The sequence below is a fragment of the Penicillium argentinense genome (genome assembly GCF_028826775.1).
Source record: "Penicillium argentinense strain IBT 30761 chromosome Unknown utg000011l_segment0_segment0, whole genome shotgun sequence".
Taxonomy (NCBI): Eukaryota; Fungi; Ascomycota; class Eurotiomycetes; order Eurotiales; family Aspergillaceae; genus Penicillium; species Penicillium argentinense.
In genome coordinates, this window is record NW_026622670.1 from 2,504,031 (window position 1) to 2,522,312 (window position 18,282).

The following is an 18,282-nucleotide window of genomic DNA, read 5'->3' on the forward strand; positions in this document are numbered from 1 at the left end:
AAAAGAAAAAAGAAGTGCAAAAAAGACCAATGAGAAAAACCAAAAATTCCAATAAAGCAGCTCGTTGATTTCCAATGCTTCGGAGAGGGCGGGGATAAAAACTCTTTGGCGCCGAGCCGGAAGTGCGTGGCAACAGCGCTGCCGACCGTTCCTTCGAATTGCCCTTCTGGTCGTCCTTAGACTACCTACATAGGTTAGTGCTGTTCCTGCTTTAAAGGTTCCCCGAGCTGCTGCGTCTGATGCTTGTGGCAGTGATGGGCAATCTTCCATTGGATCTGCCGCTCGACAGTACGACGGGGGTATCTGCCCCTCCTGGTGACTCGGACTTAAAGCTACCAAAAGGTACCACCCTCTAAGTCTATCTACATACTTCGTAGACGCCTTGCACTAGCAGATCTGCAGCCCGCTGCATTAACATCTCACATCCCCTCCAATCGACCGAGTGGAGAGAGGGAGACCGCGGGAGGGATCGACTTTGGCAGTCGCTCCCTCCTGGCAAAAAAAAAAAATGACTCGATCAGGCAAGCCTAGAAGAAATTTTCTCGACTCGGATGAGTCGGGAGGGCCAGGTCGAGATCCAGGCAAGTGACCTCATCCACTGGAAAAACGGGGTGCCAAGAACGGCGAGGAAGGCCGGGGCTGCAGCAAGGCTGCTCCTGCTTGATAATTGGGGTAAGTCGACATATGATCTCTGCCCTGTGATTTCTCTATGTTTTTGTTGCTGCTGGGTCGAGCTGTTCTATGCACGCGTTCCTCATGACGTAGTCGATCGTTGCCCTATTGGGATTCACCGCCAGGGGGAGTCGCGCATAGAAGATGGCAATCACATACCTACTTCGTACATTAGAGTCTGTCTGTATCTCACTAAGAGGCGATGCTTAGCTGCTGCCTGGCTCTACTCGAATCTGGTTCGGTTTTTCGTCAACATTTCCCCCAGCTGGGATTCAACATCCGGTTCAGGTTCTCTTCAGCCCTGTGGTTCTCCCTCGTCATAGCTCCAAAGATATGGAGTGTCGAGAGAATGAGCCTGGAAGCGCTTCCCCAATCAACAGCCACGCAGATCTACACGCCCTGTGTTGGGCATGCGCATGGCAGAAAGATGATCAAATAGTGCGAGAATCACAAGTGATCTGGTCGTAGCATAGGAATCATAATAATGCAATCAAACCGCGCCCAGGGCTGCAAGTGCCCACCCTCGTATACGCACAGGGCCACTCGGTCAGCTTCGGACCCCGGCATGGCGCCCTTCCTGTCGCATCCCTGTCTCGGCCTCGCGATCGCGACTTTCCGAGCCGCACCTTTTGAATTGTCCGGTGGGGTCCGACTCTCCCGCCATCTGCGACGATGACTAGTGCCCTAGGGTCAGAAGATGATTGCTGCCCGTGAGGTTCATGGCATGACCACAGAATGTTTCCGCCAGGTGGAGACGGACCTCGATCTGGCCCCAGCCACCATGTGTCCAACACCAGGCCCACCCCTCGTGGTCTGTTGACAAACGATGAATCATCCTGCGATGCAGGATGATGTATTTCCCGAGCTAATGGCCTGCCTAAATGCCCTAGCTCCGGGCCTGAATTCTGCAAGTGTGACTCGTTCGTGGTGGAGCCTCGCTACTCCTCAAAAACGGGCGCGCATCGACCACGACGCGATCCAGGTCGTTGTCATCGATGCCAAGGATCCCTCGTGTCAGTCGCCTCGAACCGCCAGCAAGAATCCCGGACGCAAATCACCCCCGCTATCAACGTACACGGGGTACCAAGACCTGCTAGTATGCTACCGTGGGGTGTGCAAGGAACCCTGAGCAAGGGTGGCACAGTTGAATAACGTCAGTTTCCACTGGCTGTAGGGACTCGAGCTGGCTTCTTTATGCTTCATCTAGCGGTGAAGAGTAGGGCGAATAGCCCATGATGATGGATGGCGGAGTGAGCCCTGGGAACAACAGCTTTACCCTATCAGGAAGCGTTTTTGGATGGATGTCCAAGGCGAGTTGCCAAACTACATCAGATGCACGTTCGACTACCCACGGGAGGACTAGCCAGATTACAAGGGAAATGAAAGCGATCTTCACGACTACTGGACCATTCCATTGAATATTATTGCCAATCTAACATTGACGCTGTTGCTCGATCGGACTTCGGCTGGGAGATCCCGCTGAGTAAGTCGTGATGACCTAATTTGGGGCCATTCTGGACTAGTTACCCGCATTCATCCAGCAGCTCTAGTCTCTCATGACAAGGGCCCGTGTGGTCCCATCTAGAGACTGTTCCTCATTGCATACAATTCATGACCAGGGATCCCGATCGCATATCAGCCTCGGTCAACCCGGGATCTACCGCGCGCAGGGGTGGTTCTAAAAGCAAGACCGGATGCCAGACGTGCATGTATGCTCGATCCAATCCACTTGTTCCCTTCTTCGTCTGGGTTTAACAAACATTTAGGAATCCGTCGGATCAAGTGCGGTGAGGAAAAGCCATCTTGTCTTCTCTGCTCAACTACCGGCCGACGATGCGTTGGACTCCTCACGTCGAGCAGGTCTATCCCACAGCGATGCAGCTGTCCAATCGTCTCCCTTCTCTCCAGCTCATAGCACCAATGAGAGACGAGCTTTGAATTCTACTTCTACAGAGCGGGTCCCTCTATCGCGGGAATTCTTGACGTGGGCTTCTGGAACGGTATTGTCCTGCAGACCCGCAGATCCGAACCAGCCGTTTGGGATGCAGTGATGGCTGTGAGCTCATTATATGAAGAGCCACCGGATGAGCTGTTGGAAAAAGGTCCACTTTGGATGGACCAACCTCGAAGAACAATCGCTCGTCCCAATTATGCACAAGCTGTGTCGCGCTATTCTCGATATCAAACGCCATAGAGACCCAGATCCAATGCGGCACGATAGGCATACATGTAGCGCTGATCAGCTGCACGCTAGTCATATGCAATGAATCTCTACAGGGTCGCACAAAGGAAGCAAGGCAACTATACAGTCAAGGTGTGAAGAGATTAGAGAGAATCCTCTCTGGGCCACATCCAGAGACAGGGTGCACTTTTTCCATTCTCCTGGAGCAGACCATCGCAATCTATATCAGACTTGGCACGGTTGCATATTACGGTCGGAGAGCCGTTCGAGCTGCCAGTACTAATGTCTGACCAATCATCACGACATTTTTCTATAAATACGGCTCGACATACTCTCATTCGGCTCGTTGCTGAAAGCCTATCGTATGAGAGCGACATTGCACAATATCAGAAAGAGCTAGGCCGATTCGGCCAAAAAAAAAAGCCGATTGTATCCAAGAAAACTAGACCTGGAAGCAAAGCTCATACGGTGGAAGCAGAGATTTAAACAGCCTATCCCGGTCTCGAATCTCAGGCAGCGTCGGATGTTTTATCGACCCTATGCATGATATATTATACCGTCTACTTACTAGTTGTGACGCCCTCGCAGGAACAAGAGACCATCTTTGACCAAAATTTGGACGTGTTCACAGAGATCGTTCAGCACGGCAGAGAGGCTATCGCAGCAACAGCTTACCTGATGGGTCACAACCACACTTCACTTTCGAGATTGGAGTTGGAATGCCTCTGCTCATCACGGCACAAAAATGCCAACAGTCCATGATTCGCCGCCAGACCCTTTCCTTCTGAAATGATGCCCTGCCACGCAGGGCTTCTACATGGCCAAACAAGGATCCGCGCTAATTGCCAAGGCCATCGAAATCGAAGAGGCGCTCGGCTTTGATCCGATTCACAGCGACCGTCTCGCAGAGACCCGGCGATTGCAGTATGTGTCTGTTTGTCGCCAAGGTCCCGAGGTGTATAGTCTGGTGGTCGCCAGGAAGAAACCGGCATCCGTCTCAACCGAGCCATCCGGACTGACCCTTATCGAGGAGCGAGCGGGCCTTGCTCCAAATGGGATGACCAGGTATCCTGGTATTTAGCTCTAGTTAGATTGGTTCGGATGGCGTCTGGCTCCTGACCGGAATGTTCAGAGTTCCAGAGCCATAAATCCGGGGCCCACTACTGTCCCCTTTTTCCTTCCTTGGACGAACAAAGAGATTGAGTATAGACCTCCTAGAGCCGATACCTCCAAGGATTGCTCATGAGATGTGCGCAAGGCATAGCTCTTCGAAAATTCAGAAGGATCCGCTACCATCACTGCAAATAATTACGGCCCATCAATGATGGCAGCGTCGACTCGGCGACTATGGGCCCGGGAAGAACCCCTGCACAGTGTACGAGCAAATCATCACGCCAAGACCGCCTAAGCGGGACCGAACCGGACCCGTCTCGACCTGACGATCCTGATTGAATCGGCATCCGCGGGCTTCCGACAGCTCCCTCTTCTGCACACGCACTTTTACGCGCACGTCCATGATGCCTTCTTTTTTTTCTTTTTTTTTTGCGCGGAATACAAAACCCGGAGACTTTCGCTGATCTCATCGCTGTCATATGACACACTCCTTCCGACCCGCATCCATCTTCGCTATGTACATAAGTCGAGACAAATGATACATTTGCATCTGTTGTTACCGCATACCCGGACTGTGGGAGCCCGTTGGGTGCTACGTGATCGAACGATGTGACAATAGCTGCAGCAAAGCTTTCCCTCTGCAGGCAGTCGGAACTAAATGTTTGTGTATGTCTGCTGGGTGGTGCCAAGCCAATGTATACACCTACTTCTGGCTTATTAATTCGTCACAGGTAAACTTTTGAGGCTTGAGCTGCCTATTTACGACGTGAGGACGCAATACAGAATACAAAACACGGAATACACCGTAGTTGAGAGGATCTACCCTAAGTACTCTATGGTAGATGCCCCTTCATCTCTGCAACATGCATCCCGCATGAAACCCCTCCGATCCGAAGATCGATATCTCGAGCCATCTTTCCCGAAAGGAATAGCCTGTAGAGACCGCCGGATCCCCGGCATCGTGCCTTCCGTCGCCCGGAACCCCAGCCACCGTGCGAGCGACGCAAGCACCTGGCTCCGGTATGATCAGCAGGCCGGTTACTTTAGACTTCCCGTATTTCGAGGTGGACCATAGCTAGCAAATGGTGTACAAATTATGCGGCCTCAAAGTTTATAGTCTACTACTCACGGGCTGTCCTGGAAGTAACTGCCGTTAAGATGGCCGGGACTTGCCTACCCCGGGCACTTTATTAGATGTACTCCGACGAGAAATAAAGTAGATATTTGACACATAAGTGAACCATAAATTTGGAGCAGAGTCATTGCGCCCGACAGGTTGTCAGTTTTTACTACTCAGAATCGACACCACAGAGATCAGGCTCTTCACAGCTGTGCTCATCAACAAATCGATTGAAACTGACAGTACATTATTGATTGATGAAGAGGCAATCGAGTATTTCAAAATGCCTCATTTAAATCGTTCCGAATTCCGACTCTGTACGATTCGCTAGTTGAAAGAAGCGCATCTCGTCAGTGATTCCCAAATCCAATGGCAAAAGTCCATCTGCCATGGCCAGTGGGGTATAGAATAGAGATATGCTGGGAACAGAGGCGAAGGATTTGTACTTTTATTGCCTGTCGCAGGATTCTCACCCACACACTTTACAATATGTAACTTAACACGCGAGTTGACTGTCTGCCAGGTCCTCATACTTCGCACATATGACTAATCAAACGTGACCCCAGCCCTTGGGCGACACCCCAGGCACAAATATTCCCAAAAGGGCTAGTGCAGCTCAAGCGAGTTGGTCTGTGCGTGATCCCCATTCGGGGCGGCACACAACGATTTTCGACCCTAACCTTCGCCTTCGTCTTCTTCAACAGCCGCCAACGACCCTCGTTCCCGTCAACAACCACCCGGTCAACTCACCCCTACGACATCTCAAGATGACTCACGAGTCCGTTTGGTTCAGCCGGCCCCGCAAGTAAGTCGAAATGCAGTGCTGAGCGCTGAGTGATCGCGAAATTGCACACATTGAACAAATCGTTAACTTACTTCTGTCCACAGGTACGGCAAGGGTTCCCGTCAATGGTGTGTTTCTTCCTGAAATTTTCCCCCTCGATATCTCCTCGGCATAGCAAGTATCCGGCGTACCCTTTAAAGCGAATGAATGGTGGACAACACAATATGTTTGGATTTGTGGATATGGATTTTGGATTCAATGGACGAGGGGCAGAACTTTTGTGACTGGGACAACTTGCTAATTCGGATCGCCTCTAGCCGTGTCTGTGCTCACCGCGCCGGTCTGATCCGCAAGTACGGTGTATGGAAATTCCCTCCCCGTCGTTTACACGACATGTGCGATACCTGCCAGGACATATGGCTAATATGGTTACGTCTACAGATGAACATCTGCCGTCAGTGCTTCCGTGAGAAGTCCGCCGACATCGGTTTCAACAAGGTGGGTCACCCTCCAGCCTCCAAATACCAGCCTGCCACCGTTGAACTGGGAGAATACTTCTCTTAAGTTCTTGGGGCTCTGGGGCGAAATGGCCGGTCCAGAAATTAACCACTCCCCCACAAACAGTACCGCTAAGCCAAAATAAAAACCAATGTCCGCCTTTAACGCCCTCTCGATCCGTTCGCGTTCCACGATCCGTTCAATGTACCCTGGCCCTCGATCGACGTGCAGGGTGGGAGAAATGTTTCGAAGCGTCGGGGAAATGATTGCGCCCGCGTTCTGTTCTTTCGCATGACGGCTCCCAAAAAACTTCTTATCTTTTTTTTGTTTGGTGTCTCGGGTGTGAATCTGATGGACGAGATGGGGACTGGGGTTGTTGTCTGAAGAGTTTGAACGAGGATGGTGGAACCTGCATCCTCTTTTCCCTTTATCCAATATCAATGACGGATTTTCCTGGTTCCTAAATTGGTCTCCATCTCGTACAAGGTGGTGCTCTTTCTTGCTCGCTCGTTCTTGGTGCGATTTTGCCTCTCAGTCTTGCTTGAGCTATGACGAGGTCAGATCTATGCATCTAACGTAGGCTTCGGCATGTTCTTGGTCGCCTTGTTCCCTTAGTCTGGTCCGCAGATATTGTATTGTCCAAGCTGCATGACTAGGATACTGCCGTGATTGTAGTTCAGCCACTGACATTGATTGGCTACCCGAGGCGCCAGGCATCTTCAATGAATACCCCGGAGCTCTATAATCACCATATTGGCTCAGGATCTTCTAGTCTCAGGGCCTGATGAAAAACGACTGCTCAAAGGCTACATTGTTAGTAATGTTCTCTTTCCTCTAATCGCTATGTAAATGAACGAAGGTGCTCTCGACTCCATTGAATCGTTGATCAAATGCTACACTACTAGTGTAGTGTAGAAGAGGGCTACTGATCTCCAGATAGAGATATTTCGAGGGGGAGGGGGTTCAATGAAGTTCAAGCCGCTTCCAAGAAAACCATCTTGAAGATATTCAGTGTTTTTGAAATCCAAGTGCCGCAGATACCACCCAGCATCTACAACACCATCAAATTAGACCACTCAATAATATCCCAAGTCGTATAGTAAATATATGCGACAACGAGACAAAGTAAGCGAGAACTGAGCTGGAAGTGAGCGAGGGGTGAAGCGCAAGCGAAGACACTAGTATCTTAGACTTCTTGGAAAAGTGTGGAAGGATAGAAAAGAGAAGTGAGAAGTACGGTTCTGTTGAACCCTTGATCAATTTTTTGGTTCTATATGTTTCAATTTTTCTTAAAATGGGTCGGTCCATGACCCGGGATCTAGGCACCCTCCCGGGCCACGGACCGAATGCTGTAGAACAGCAGGTAGGCGTGCTGGCCCAGCACATCTGCGACGCTGGCCACGGTGACTTTGTTGTCATCCAGCAATACCCACTAATTAAAATTAAGCCATGGTCCTTGCTTTATTAATGATGGAGTTGAAAGGGACATACCTTGTCTCCCGACAAGCGGGTATAAGCGTAATAGTGGCCAGTGTCCATCGTTCCTTGATGGACAATTACCGTTGACAGGTCGTAGATGTAGTTGGTGGTGTCAACACGCTCCCTGTCCTTCTTGACAGTATATGGGAGCATGTTGAGAGTGAGGGGGAAGTCGATGTGACCTTCGACTTTTTCGGAGGAGGAAGAGGTATGCTCGTAGCGCTGTTAAACCGTTAGCTTGATGTCAGATAGAAATTTTTGAACAACATACCTTGAGCTGCATGCACAGGATTCCTGGCAGCTTGTGGATCTGCAGTCGCTTTGATGCACGCTGCGGCGTGTTGCCGCACTTCTCGCAGTGGTAGGCTGCATCTGCGTGCAAGTCCTCAATGGCCGTGTAGCTGTCAAGGCAGCCTGTCAGGGTCGCGGTGGACGAGACGGCAGTCGATCGACCAAGCTTCCTCTTCTTGTTCTGAAGCTGTACGTCGAGACTGAGGTCGGCCATTGGGTCGTAAGTGTGTGTGGTCTTTCCGCATTTGTGGCAGATGACGCTGCTGCGTAATTCGCCATAAAAGGTTTGGTGGAAGAAGCATTCGCACTTTGTGTCGTGGCTCTCGGAGTGACCGGGCGTGCATGAATGCAGAGAGTTGACGAGGAATTGGAAGTATTCATGGGCATCCTGCTGGCGATATCCTGCCATATCCTATGAATTGTGTTAGCCGATACATTCAACTGTAGGTGGGAGAGTTCAGCCATACCCGCGAAGCATCCCATCCATGGTAGAGAAGGGTAGCCGCCGACACAGCGTCGGTCTTCTCGCCACTGTTGAAGTCCATGAACACCTCGGCAGCAGCACAAGCCATGCAGAAACTCCTCGTGCAGGTATGTACGTCATGGCCTCCGGCTAGGAAATAAGAGTTGAGGGTTTGGTCGTGGAGCAACGCCTGGAGGATAACCGATTGATAGCATGTCTGTCCCATGTTCCATACACCACGAGCACCGCGACGCGAGCAAGGGTTCTTGGATGCATTGGTCTTGACGTAATGCTCGGAACCTGACTCGTCCACCCACTTCCCTTTGCCGTCTAGATGGTATTTCAGCGGTTTGATCTCTTCAATGTCCTCGACGGACAAGAACATTCTCTTCAGGGGGTGAGGTGACTTACTCCAATTTTCGGCCTTCGCGGCAGGATCACGGAGCTTATCCAGGCCAGGGTCGTAGATGAAATCCACACAGGTCTCGCAGAAGAGGAAGCGGTTGCGCGATTCCATGTAGAAAGCATGGCCAGTCTTTTTGGTATGCGCTTTGCGCTCGGTGTTCAGACACGTTTCGGAGCATGACAAACAGTGATACTTGGGTTTCAAGGTTGCGACGGTACGAAGGCCGGAAGCCTGGACAGCCACCGTCTCTGGTTTCGTGTACGGAGCCAAGGTCTCATAGTGCTTGCGATAATCGCTTTTGAACTGTCCAGCAGTCTCTTGGTTTCGGAATACAGTCGCAAGGTGTTCTGATGAATACAGTAAGCCCTGCCATTCGAATTCTCGAGGCCATGGCAATCAAAGATCATGATCATGGGATGGTACATACCGCAGCCATAAGCAGCTTCGGAAAGGAGATTGAGTGAATCCAGGGTCGCCATGATGCTGATGCTGAGGATCAGAAGATCTGGGTAAGGAGGGAAAAAGGGATGGAGTCGAGAATTTGATGGTGGGATGACGCTGATCAGTCTCTGCGTAAAGAGAGAGGGATGCAGTCAAGAAATTCATAGACCCAGGAGTACAGTGAATACAAGCTCGCAGTTAATACAAGCCCGCAGCGAATACCAACCCCGCAAAAGGTTCCGGACCTCTATGCAAAAACAAGAACACAAATAGATCAGGTGAATAGCTTGAAGTCAATCGATCGGCGCCGAATCCCAGGGTGGCCCGCGCAGCTCTCGACGAGTCGGCGACGCGGAACAATGGGAGCAAAACCGGAAGAATCTCACGGACTTGCCTCAGGAAGGACCAGCATGTCACTGTCGAGGAGAAGTCAGCGGTCGGTGGTGGAGATGGCATAGATCGGAATATAGGAGAACACCAACGGGTTCGTGGAGGATCAGTGTCTGACGCCGACAAAGGAGCTCTAAGCGGCTCTGTCGCAAGGGTTGCCGCGGCCTTCACAACGCGGCACCGCAACCATGCCCGGGGTAAATACAGTAGTAGGCGAAAGCAGACCAATGGCGCTCTGTAACGTAGGCTGGGGATGGGCCTCTCGAGTCCTCACGACCGTTGCTGTTTCGGGGGCGGAGAGGTTGGAGGGCGGGCCTTTTTTCGCCCGATTTACCGCCGTGCGATCGGACTTGCCACCGCGAGTATACGACTATACTCTTACCCTCATGACTACGGATGAAGAGGTTAAATTACAGCGTATTGCTTGTCGCGAGTATTAGATAATTCAATCACAATCATCAGATTGATCTGTGTTTCCATGCTGGTTTCCTTGACTCGTCGATTCGTTCCATATTCGTCACCGCGCCGAGCGCATGCGGCTCAGTCTCCGAGTCCAGCTCGTCGTCCGACAGCGGATGGCACATGCTATACGAGATATCTACAGGTAGCTAGGTGGACGTATCCAGCTCAGACAGTGCTTGAAAGCTGTCAGAGATACTCCTCCATTAACATTCTGGTCCAATCGTCCGGATTTCAGCCATAGAATACCCAACCATCAAATTATTGTAGCGGGTGTTTTCCGGAGTTGCGCCGATACCCCAACCCTTCATCGCGTACCTCGTCCACGGGGCAGCGCACTCGGACGCCCGCGGGCAGATGCTCCTCGTGTCGCATACCGGCTGCTCGCTGAGCCGCGCGTGGTGCCGCGAGTGGTGCCCCGGGCAGTCCCACGACTATTGTATTTCGAGGTTTGTTTGGAGGAGACGGTGCTAGGTGGGTGCTCGACGAAGGAGGTGTCCGTAGTTCTTCAAGAGAAAATATGGTCAGTCAGCAAACCCTCGGTCTCTCGCAATTGTTCTCACACTCACAGGAAAGTCATCTCGCCATCGTCGGCCGGGCGCACCGCCGCCTCGGTTTCTTCTGCTTCTGCGCTGATGTTAGTGGTGTACTCTCGATGGATTCCACGATATTGCAGCGCTCTGTACCTTTCTCGTCCTCAGCCTGCTTCGCTCTCTTGAAGGAATCGGGAATTGGGGCCTGCAACGTGCTATTAGCATTTTTCCTAGTGGCGCCGACGCGTCTCCGATCATACCTCGGGGAAATCCACACAAAACGCGTTCATGTTCAGGCCATACAGGAAACTGGCAAAGCTCTCGCTAAACCGTGTCAAGCTCTCGTGCATCAGCTGCAGGTGCATGAAATTGGCCTCCAGGTCCGCCATGGAGTCGGCGAGCTCAGCAAATTGTGGTTCCAGTGCATTGATAGCGGGCTGGTTGTATCCGGAGGCGCTGATGCTGTGACCATAACTGTGGGCTTCTCGAAGGGAAGAGCGCGAGCTCGGTCGTAGGGGTGTCGTTGGGCGAGATGAGGGTCTCGGTCGCGAGGACGATCGTGGTACAGTGGCGCCGTCCATTGTTTTGGGGGGTTCGCGATAGCTTGTTTTGGAGAGATCCGGCGGCCCAGCAGGCGGTGGGGTGGGGAGGGTGCCGATGCAGGGACAGCAATTGAAGCAACAAGAACGAGGACAATTCAAGTGCTCATAGTGGGTTTTTCGGGGCGATTTGGGGAGAAGAAAGTGCTGATCCCCCGCTGGCTGCCCGAAGCGAAAGACGGCTGGAGGAGTCGCTAGTGGCAGATGACCTCACCGGACCGTCCAGCTTACACTAAGATACTCTACTACTTAAGTGGTACCCAAGACCACTTGGACGTCATGAATTGGACCCTACATACGTAGTGGATAGTAAAGAAGTAGCAAAATATTATTCTGCGTAATTAGGGTCTTTGCTCAACATTCTCGCCCACTGCTCGCCCCAATTGATGCTTCCCCGCAAGGAGATCGTCGTCCTTGGTCTCCGGCGAATCCACTGTCGCAACTTTTCCTTGTCAACACCTGTTCTGTCGGAAAATTTGTTAGTTGCGGGTGTGCTGCACTCGTGTCTGCCCTGATTCAGCCCCGATTCCCGCCACATGCGGGCCTGCTCGATTCTGCGCCGGCACATCCATCCCTCGGCCAAATCTCTGTCTCAATCCTCCGGAGGCGTATCCGCACAGATCGCCCGCCATTACGGACAACTACCCCGGGCCCATCGTCCTCCCTACTCCACCCAGCACGACCCGAGAAAGGCCTCGTCTTCCTGGATTGCTTTCGCCCTGCTCGCTGTTGGTGGCGGCGCCTGTGTTTTTAACTACTTCACTGCCAGCGAACGACCATTCTCCGCGCATTCCCGGCCCCCGCCACAACAACCCTTCCTCGGTGTCATCGATACCCTCAAGACCATGCCTGTCGAACCCGCCCCGGGAACCGTGGGGACCCTTACCCCGGAGCAGGAGGCCAAGCTCCAGGAATTCTGGGTCCTGACCCTGAAGGTCTTCGGTGTCGACATCGAGGCCCTCGAGGCCGATGCCAGTGGCAAGGAGAGCGCTGATGCGGCCGCGGCCAGCGCAGCAAAGAAGGAGAAGGAGAAGGACAAATCCTCCAAGCGCCGATGGACGCTCTGGGGCCGCAGCAATGATGACGACGGTGATGACGCGAAGAGCGTCTCTTCCGCGAGTGGGATCACCGCCAGCCTAGCTTCGATCAACATCGCCGAGGGTGATGATAAGTACGGTCAATCCAAGGAATTTCAGCAAGCGCTGGTAGATCTGTCAGCCGAGGAGATCCGGACTGCGTTTTGGAATATGGTCAAGCAGGACCACCCAGATGCTCTGCTGCTGCGCTTCCTCCGCGCGCGCAAGTGGGATGTCAAGAAGGCGTTGGTCATGATGATCTCCACCATGCGCTGGCGCTTGCAGGATGTGCATGTGGATGATGATATTATGGCCAATGGAGAGGCCCTTGCTTTGAAGCAGTCGCAAAGTTCTGATCCAGCGGAAAAGAAGAAGGGAGAGGAGTTCCTCCACCAGATGCGAATGGGCAAGAGCTTTTTGCACGGCGTGGACCGATTTGGTCGTCCTATCTGTGTTGTCCGTGTACGACTGCACCGTGCTTCCGAGCAGGAGGTGGATACTCTAGAGCGCTTTACGGTCTACACTATTGAGACGGCCCGTCTGTTGTTGGCGCCTCCTGTTGAGACTGCGGTAAGTGTCGCGTGCGTGGTCGCGTGACCATACCAAAGTGCATCGCTGACGATGATAGACAATTATTTTTGATATGACCGACTTCACATTGGCCAACATGGTGAGTACTGTCGTTGTCACATCGATTTCGTCGTCTTGCTCACCCCTACACTCAGGACTACACCCCTGTCAAATTCATGATCAAGTGCTTTGAAGCCAACTACCCCGAGTCTTTAGGCTCTGTACTTATCCACAAGGCCCCTTGGATTTTCTCCAGTATTTGGAGCATTATCAAGGGCTGGCTCGACCCTGTCGTCGCTGCCAAGATCCATTTCACCAAGAACCGCCAAGACCTGGAAGAGTTCATCCCGCCCAGCCAAATCATGAAGGAACTTGAGGGTGACGAAAATTGGGAGTATGCATACTCTGAAGTGCAGCCGGGCGAGAACAGCAAAATGGAGGATACCGAAACCCGTGATAAACTGATCTCTGAGCGTCAAGAACTCGCCAAGGACATCCAGGCAACCACTATCGAATGGATTCGGGCTAGTCTGAAGAACGAAATCGCGACTGCCTCTTCTATCAAGGAGAAGCGTAATGGCCAGATCCAGCAGCTGCGTGACCAGTACTGGGTGATTGACCCATACATCCGGACTCGCTCGCTGTACGACCGACTGAACATCGTCCAAGGTGCCGGCAAGATTGAGTTCTACCCGGGCACCAAGAAGAAGGCTGAAGAAACATCGTGAGGAGACCGAGAAAACAACATAATATAGTCGGCTATTTTGATTTGGCATTGTCTGAGTACAAGTACCAGGCGTGGTAGAGTGAGAATTTTTCGGTTTTAGAATTGTTCACGTGCATACCAAAGGCTCCCGGTTTGTTTTGCGAGATGATATATACGGGACCAGGATCAATTTCTGAGATACTATAGAACGTACAGATCATCTGCTGTATATCATGAAATCAAGATATAATTAAAATTCTGTCGAATTATTTGTGTTGCGTCCAGGTTTTCGTACCCAAGTCGATTTGGTGTCCAAGCACTGTATGGCGATCTACAGATCAATGCATTACATCTTCGACTTGATGTCCTCATACAGGGCCTTGAGCTTGTCCATGTCGGTGGCTTGGGTAGGCCAGCCAATGCTCATGCCCTCTTCCTCGTTGGGCTTGGGGATCTATAAGAGTCAGCATATGTCTCCATTGGTAATGGCAGAAAGGGTCATATATTTGGGTAAAAATGAGCTTGACGAGCGGTGCAAAGTCACGTACCATGTGGAAGTGAACCTGGTAACCAATAGTCAGCTTGTATTCCTCGGCATCAGTGAGAAGACGATACTTACATGGTCAACAACCTGGTGGGCAATACGTCCATTGTTCTGCAGGATGTTGTAGTCCTTGGCGCCGCTAGCTTTGGCAATTCTCTTGGCGACAGGCTGATAAAAGAAAGCGTAGGTTAGCCAGGTGATCTTTCCTCGCCAGTTTCTCCGCTCGAGTCGTGCAGCTAGGGACCTTGGGGGTTGGCGATCCAGGCGACGTCGCCAGGATCATGCGTCCCCATCTTTCATCTGCACCAACTCTCCTCCACCTCTTCATCTTCACTCTCATATCAATATATCATGACTTGACTGTCAGTCACTTACCAGGATCTCGGCTAGGTCCTCGTCAGGGATATCGGTGAGTTTAGCACCGTGGAACTTGGGAATAACAAGCTGTTCAACTCATTGTCAGCCTTTCCACTCGAATTGTGTCCATCGATCATCTCATGCATTTGGTATGCAATCGAGAAAGACAACAGACAGCACCATCGGGACATCATGCAAGGATACACAGCGTCGGGTGAGCCGGCCGCGCCCGTGCGGGGAAGGGTACACAGTGGGAACGTACAGCGTGGCCTCGGCTAAGGGGCTGGATATCGAGGAAGGCGAAGACCTTGTCGCTCTCGAAGAGCTTGAAGGAAGGGATATCACCTGTGCGGCAACAGCGTCAGCGACAATCGGAGACGGAACCGGTCGGGAGGGGTCGAACGACGGTAGAACTGGAGCATGCAAAGCACGAAATGGTGACATACCCTTAATGATCTTGCAGAAGATGCAGGCGGCAGAAGACATTTTAGCGTTATGGAGTAAATTGAGCGGTTCGTAGGGAAATCGAGTTCGGGAAAATTGAGTGTAGATTGAAGGTACTGCAGCGGTTGGGGTACACGAAGTGTGTTGTCATACGTATGCGGGGTCCGGGATGGAAAAATAAAAAATAAAACGGTGTCGGCGGGAATCGAACGACGGAACTCCACCACTTTTTGGGGGGGGTTAAGTAGCTAATAAGGTTGGACTACCCGAGGAGTGGGACAAGCTAGTTCAGAACCCATTTCTTGCCTTTTACCAGAGATGGCCGTGGTTTGCCCACAATACTCCTCTATTTAATCTTTGGAACCAAACGCACATAGTCGTCGTTTATTATTTTTATTTTTTTTGGTTCGCAGATCAATCGATCATGAGTCAATTGTTCCGTATACCAATTTTTATTTTTAAATTCGGTCGCTAGGTGGCTTTTTTGCCCTCACGACGGTCGCTGAGGTCGTGTGCATTACTTTAGTGGGCCGTGCGTGTAAGCACTCGTCGCTTTTCCAACGATCTTTGGCTTGTGGGGGTATTTATTGGGTCGCTGGTGATTCAAACTCAGCAGAGATGTCAGTAGTCATTGACAACTCGGTTCATACTATGTTACGCTCAGATCTTTGCCTTCCTAGTGTATGTGTTGCTTGGGTGTGCTCGATATATGTTAGCATAAGACCGATCCCGCTGGAATATACTCCGACGACTGGGTATGAACATCCAAAAAAGCGATCCCAATATGTCCGTGTCATTCTAGAATATGCTTCGCGAGTTGGAGGGCTACTAATGTAATTGTTTCCCGTACCTAGTTAGTGACCAAGACCGATATGGGTTGTAGTCCCTTACTGGGACCCGTCATGCTTTACCTCGAAAACTATATTCTCATAAAATATTATGTCTTATACAATGCTTAATATGCTCCCATATGATTCGGAAATCCGGGGTTCGGTTTATCTGTTTATTTTCTCTGTTGATATGGCTGGCTTTCTGTATTGTTACTGCGATACCTCCGTACGTAAATCTACGGCCATGGGGATGACGCCGGGTGGGTGCGCGTCCAATCACGGCCCGCACATTGTCAGACTCTTCGACGGGTTCGACGTGAAAGCTGCTGCGCCATGCCACATAGCCATCTACAATTCCCAGGATTAGAGTAAATAAGAAAAAGAGATCTCTAGATACAATTCAACTGTGAAAATCCCATTATACCAAACAGATCTAGCTTCTCCGCCCACTGCCAGTGTGGGTTCCCAAAGCGGCTAGCGCGGTCCCGTGCCCTTTCCGACTTCCTGCACTGCGAAACCTCGCTGCCCGTCCCCTCACTACTCTCCTCTCTATATACACGCTGGTCTTGCGAGATCCTCCCGGTCAGAGGCCATGCAGAAGTCTCGGACGATCCAATCGGCCCTGGGGTCGCGGGCTTTTGCCCCCGTCCCGCGCGTGCAAGTTCAGTTCCAGCGCCGCAGCCTCCAAGACGTTGCAATCTCCCGCACCGGTCGACCTATCCTGAAGGTCCAGGGTGGCCGGTAAGCACTCAATTGCATTTCCCTGGTAAAAAAGCTCGATCGCTAATGTGTCGCCATCAATAGTTCATCCCTCGGAGGTACGCTAACCTATTTCGCTACGATCCTTCCTTCCAATGTCCATATGCTCACTCAATCCTAGGTCACACCGCAACCGTCTTCGGTGCCACCGGTATGCTGGGTCGCTATATCGTTAACCGACTTGGTACGTGTTGAGGCCGCCGTAAACTAGACTCAATGGGTTGTATACTGACTTTTCGCAGCTTCCCAGGGATGCAATGTGGTGGTCCCTTACCGCGATGAGATGGGCAAGCGTCACCTGAAGGTCACTGGTGATCTCGGACGTGTTACTTTCATTGTAAGATGACCTCTATGCAATACCCGTGTTGGAAAGTGCACCCAGTCTGACAGTCTATAGGAATACGATCTGCGCAACACCCAATCCATCGAGGAGAGTGTCCGTCACTCCGACGTCGTCTACAACCTTGTCGGTCGCTCACACCCCACGAAGTGAGTGCGAATATGAATATTTCATACCAGGGGTGCCGCTGACTGTGTACCAGGAACTTCTCCTACACTGACGTTCACGTGGACGGTGCTGAGCGCATCGCCGAGGCCGTTGCGAAGTACGACGTTGATCGCTTCATCCACGTTTCCTCCTACAACGCCCGCCGTGACTCTCCTTCCGAGTTCTGGTCTACCAAGGTCAGTTGAATATTCTACAAGTACTCAATGTGCGCAGACACTAACAGTTGTATAGGCGTGGGGTGAGGAAGTTGTCCGCAACATCTATCCCGAGACGACCATTGTTCGCCCTGCCCCGATGTTCGGCTTCGAAGACAACCTCCTTCACAAGCTCGCTCGCGTCACCAATGTTTTCACAGCCAACAACATGCAGGAGCGCTTCTGGCCCGTTCACGTAAGTAGAAGAATGAAGCACCGACGAGAGACGACACGTACTAACCCACATCTTCTGTCTAGGCCCCCCAGGTTGGACACGCCCTGGAGCTGATGTTGCACAACGAGAGCTCCGTTGGTCAGACCTACGAGCTTTACGGTCCTACCAACTACTCGATGGCCGAGCTTGCCGAGCTTGTCGACCGCGAAATTGTCAAGGAGCGCCGCCACATCAACGTTCCCAAGGTCATTGCCAAGCCCTTCTCTTACTACCTCAACAAGGCCCTGTGGTGGCACATCACCTCCGCCGACGAGGTCGAGCGCGAGTTCCACGACCAGGTTATTGACCCCGAGGCCAAGACCTTCAAGGACCTGGGCATTGAAAAGACCCCCGAGGTGACTGACATGATCTTCGAGTATCTGGTACGTTATGCCTTTCCACCTATGCCACTGGATACTGCTAACAGCCCTATAGAAAGGATACCGTAAGTCCACCTACTACGATCTGCCCCCCATGACGGAGGCAGAGCGCAAGGAGGAGAAGAAGTACCTCCACGTGCTGGATGACCAGTAGTCTGTTTTAATATGTACATAAGCCGTCCTAGAAGTCAATTTCCTTGTGTTCCCCAAAATCATTTGAGTCAAAATTCTTAGCAGGCGAAACAGCTGAACGCACTCGTATTTGGATAG

General features: G+C 51.7%; 9 protein-coding genes across 9 annotated transcripts; 7 read left to right on the plus strand and 2 right to left on the minus strand.

Moving 5' to 3' along the window:
* Positions 1-2,366: 2,366 nt before the first annotated feature.
* Positions 2,367-2,723, plus strand: N7532_011950 (uncharacterized protein; the record flags this gene model as incomplete). Its single annotated transcript, XM_056624441.1, has 2 exons — positions 2,367-2,381; positions 2,439-2,723. The coding sequence occupies 2 exons, from the start codon at positions 2,367-2,369 to the stop codon at positions 2,721-2,723; spliced, it is 300 nt and encodes a 99-aa protein (XP_056469429.1).
* A 212-nt stretch (positions 2,724-2,935) lies between these two features.
* Positions 2,936-3,340, plus strand: N7532_011951 (uncharacterized protein; the record flags this gene model as incomplete). The annotated part of the gene is given in 2 exon segments (XM_056624442.1): positions 2,936-2,986; positions 3,002-3,340. The coding sequence occupies 2 exon segments, from the start codon at positions 2,936-2,938 to the stop codon at positions 3,338-3,340; spliced, it is 390 nt and encodes a 129-aa protein (XP_056469430.1).
* A 331-nt stretch (positions 3,341-3,671) lies between these two features.
* N7532_011952 (uncharacterized protein) lies at positions 3,672-3,935 on the plus strand (the record flags this gene model as incomplete). The annotated part of the gene is made up of 1 exon (XM_056624443.1): positions 3,672-3,935. The coding sequence occupies one exon, from the start codon at positions 3,672-3,674 to the stop codon at positions 3,933-3,935; it is 264 nt and encodes an 87-aa protein (XP_056469431.1).
* Positions 3,936-5,854: 1,919 nt separating this feature from the next.
* On the plus strand, positions 5,855-6,435 carry N7532_011953 (40S ribosomal protein uS14; the record flags this gene model as incomplete). Its single annotated transcript, XM_056624444.1, has 4 exons — positions 5,855-5,892; positions 5,976-5,999; positions 6,189-6,231; positions 6,313-6,435. 4 exons carry the CDS (start codon positions 5,855-5,857, stop codon positions 6,433-6,435), a joined length of 228 nt encoding a protein of 75 aa, XP_056469432.1.
* A 1,252-nt stretch (positions 6,436-7,687) lies between these two features.
* Positions 7,688-9,487, minus strand: N7532_011954 (uncharacterized protein; the record flags this gene model as incomplete). The annotated part of the gene is made up of 5 exons (XM_056624445.1): positions 7,688-7,801; positions 7,861-8,070; positions 8,120-8,551; positions 8,607-9,355; positions 9,436-9,487. The coding sequence occupies 5 exons, from the start codon at positions 9,485-9,487 to the stop codon at positions 7,688-7,690; spliced, it is 1,557 nt and encodes a 518-aa protein (XP_056469433.1).
* Positions 9,488-10,605: 1,118 nt separating this feature from the next.
* N7532_011955 (DASH complex subunit DAM1) lies at positions 10,606-11,412 on the minus strand (the record flags this gene model as incomplete). The annotated part of the gene is made up of 4 exons (XM_056624446.1): positions 10,606-10,804; positions 10,868-10,925; positions 10,985-11,036; positions 11,092-11,412. The coding sequence occupies 4 exons, from the start codon at positions 11,410-11,412 to the stop codon at positions 10,606-10,608; spliced, it is 630 nt and encodes a 209-aa protein (XP_056469434.1).
* Positions 11,413-11,966: 554 nt separating this feature from the next.
* On the plus strand, positions 11,967-13,804 carry N7532_011956 (CRAL-TRIO domain-containing protein; the record flags this gene model as incomplete). The annotated part of the gene is made up of 3 exons (XM_056624447.1): positions 11,967-13,076; positions 13,135-13,176; positions 13,232-13,804. The coding sequence occupies 3 exons, from the start codon at positions 11,967-11,969 to the stop codon at positions 13,802-13,804; spliced, it is 1,725 nt and encodes a 574-aa protein (XP_056469435.1).
* A 1,030-nt stretch (positions 13,805-14,834) lies between these two features.
* N7532_011957 (uncharacterized protein) lies at positions 14,835-15,187 on the plus strand (the record flags this gene model as incomplete). The annotated part of the gene is made up of 2 exons (XM_056624448.1): positions 14,835-15,090; positions 15,147-15,187. The coding sequence occupies 2 exons, from the start codon at positions 14,835-14,837 to the stop codon at positions 15,185-15,187; spliced, it is 297 nt and encodes a 98-aa protein (XP_056469436.1).
* A 1,362-nt stretch (positions 15,188-16,549) lies between these two features.
* Positions 16,550-18,166, plus strand: N7532_011958 (complex I NDUFA9 subunit family protein; the record flags this gene model as incomplete). The annotated part of the gene is made up of 9 exons (XM_056624449.1): positions 16,550-16,698; positions 16,762-16,775; positions 16,838-16,900; positions 16,959-17,053; positions 17,114-17,205; positions 17,259-17,400; positions 17,456-17,614; positions 17,677-18,015; positions 18,068-18,166. The coding sequence occupies 9 exons, from the start codon at positions 16,550-16,552 to the stop codon at positions 18,164-18,166; spliced, it is 1,152 nt and encodes a 383-aa protein (XP_056469437.1).
* Between the last annotated feature and the right edge of the window lie 116 nt (positions 18,167-18,282).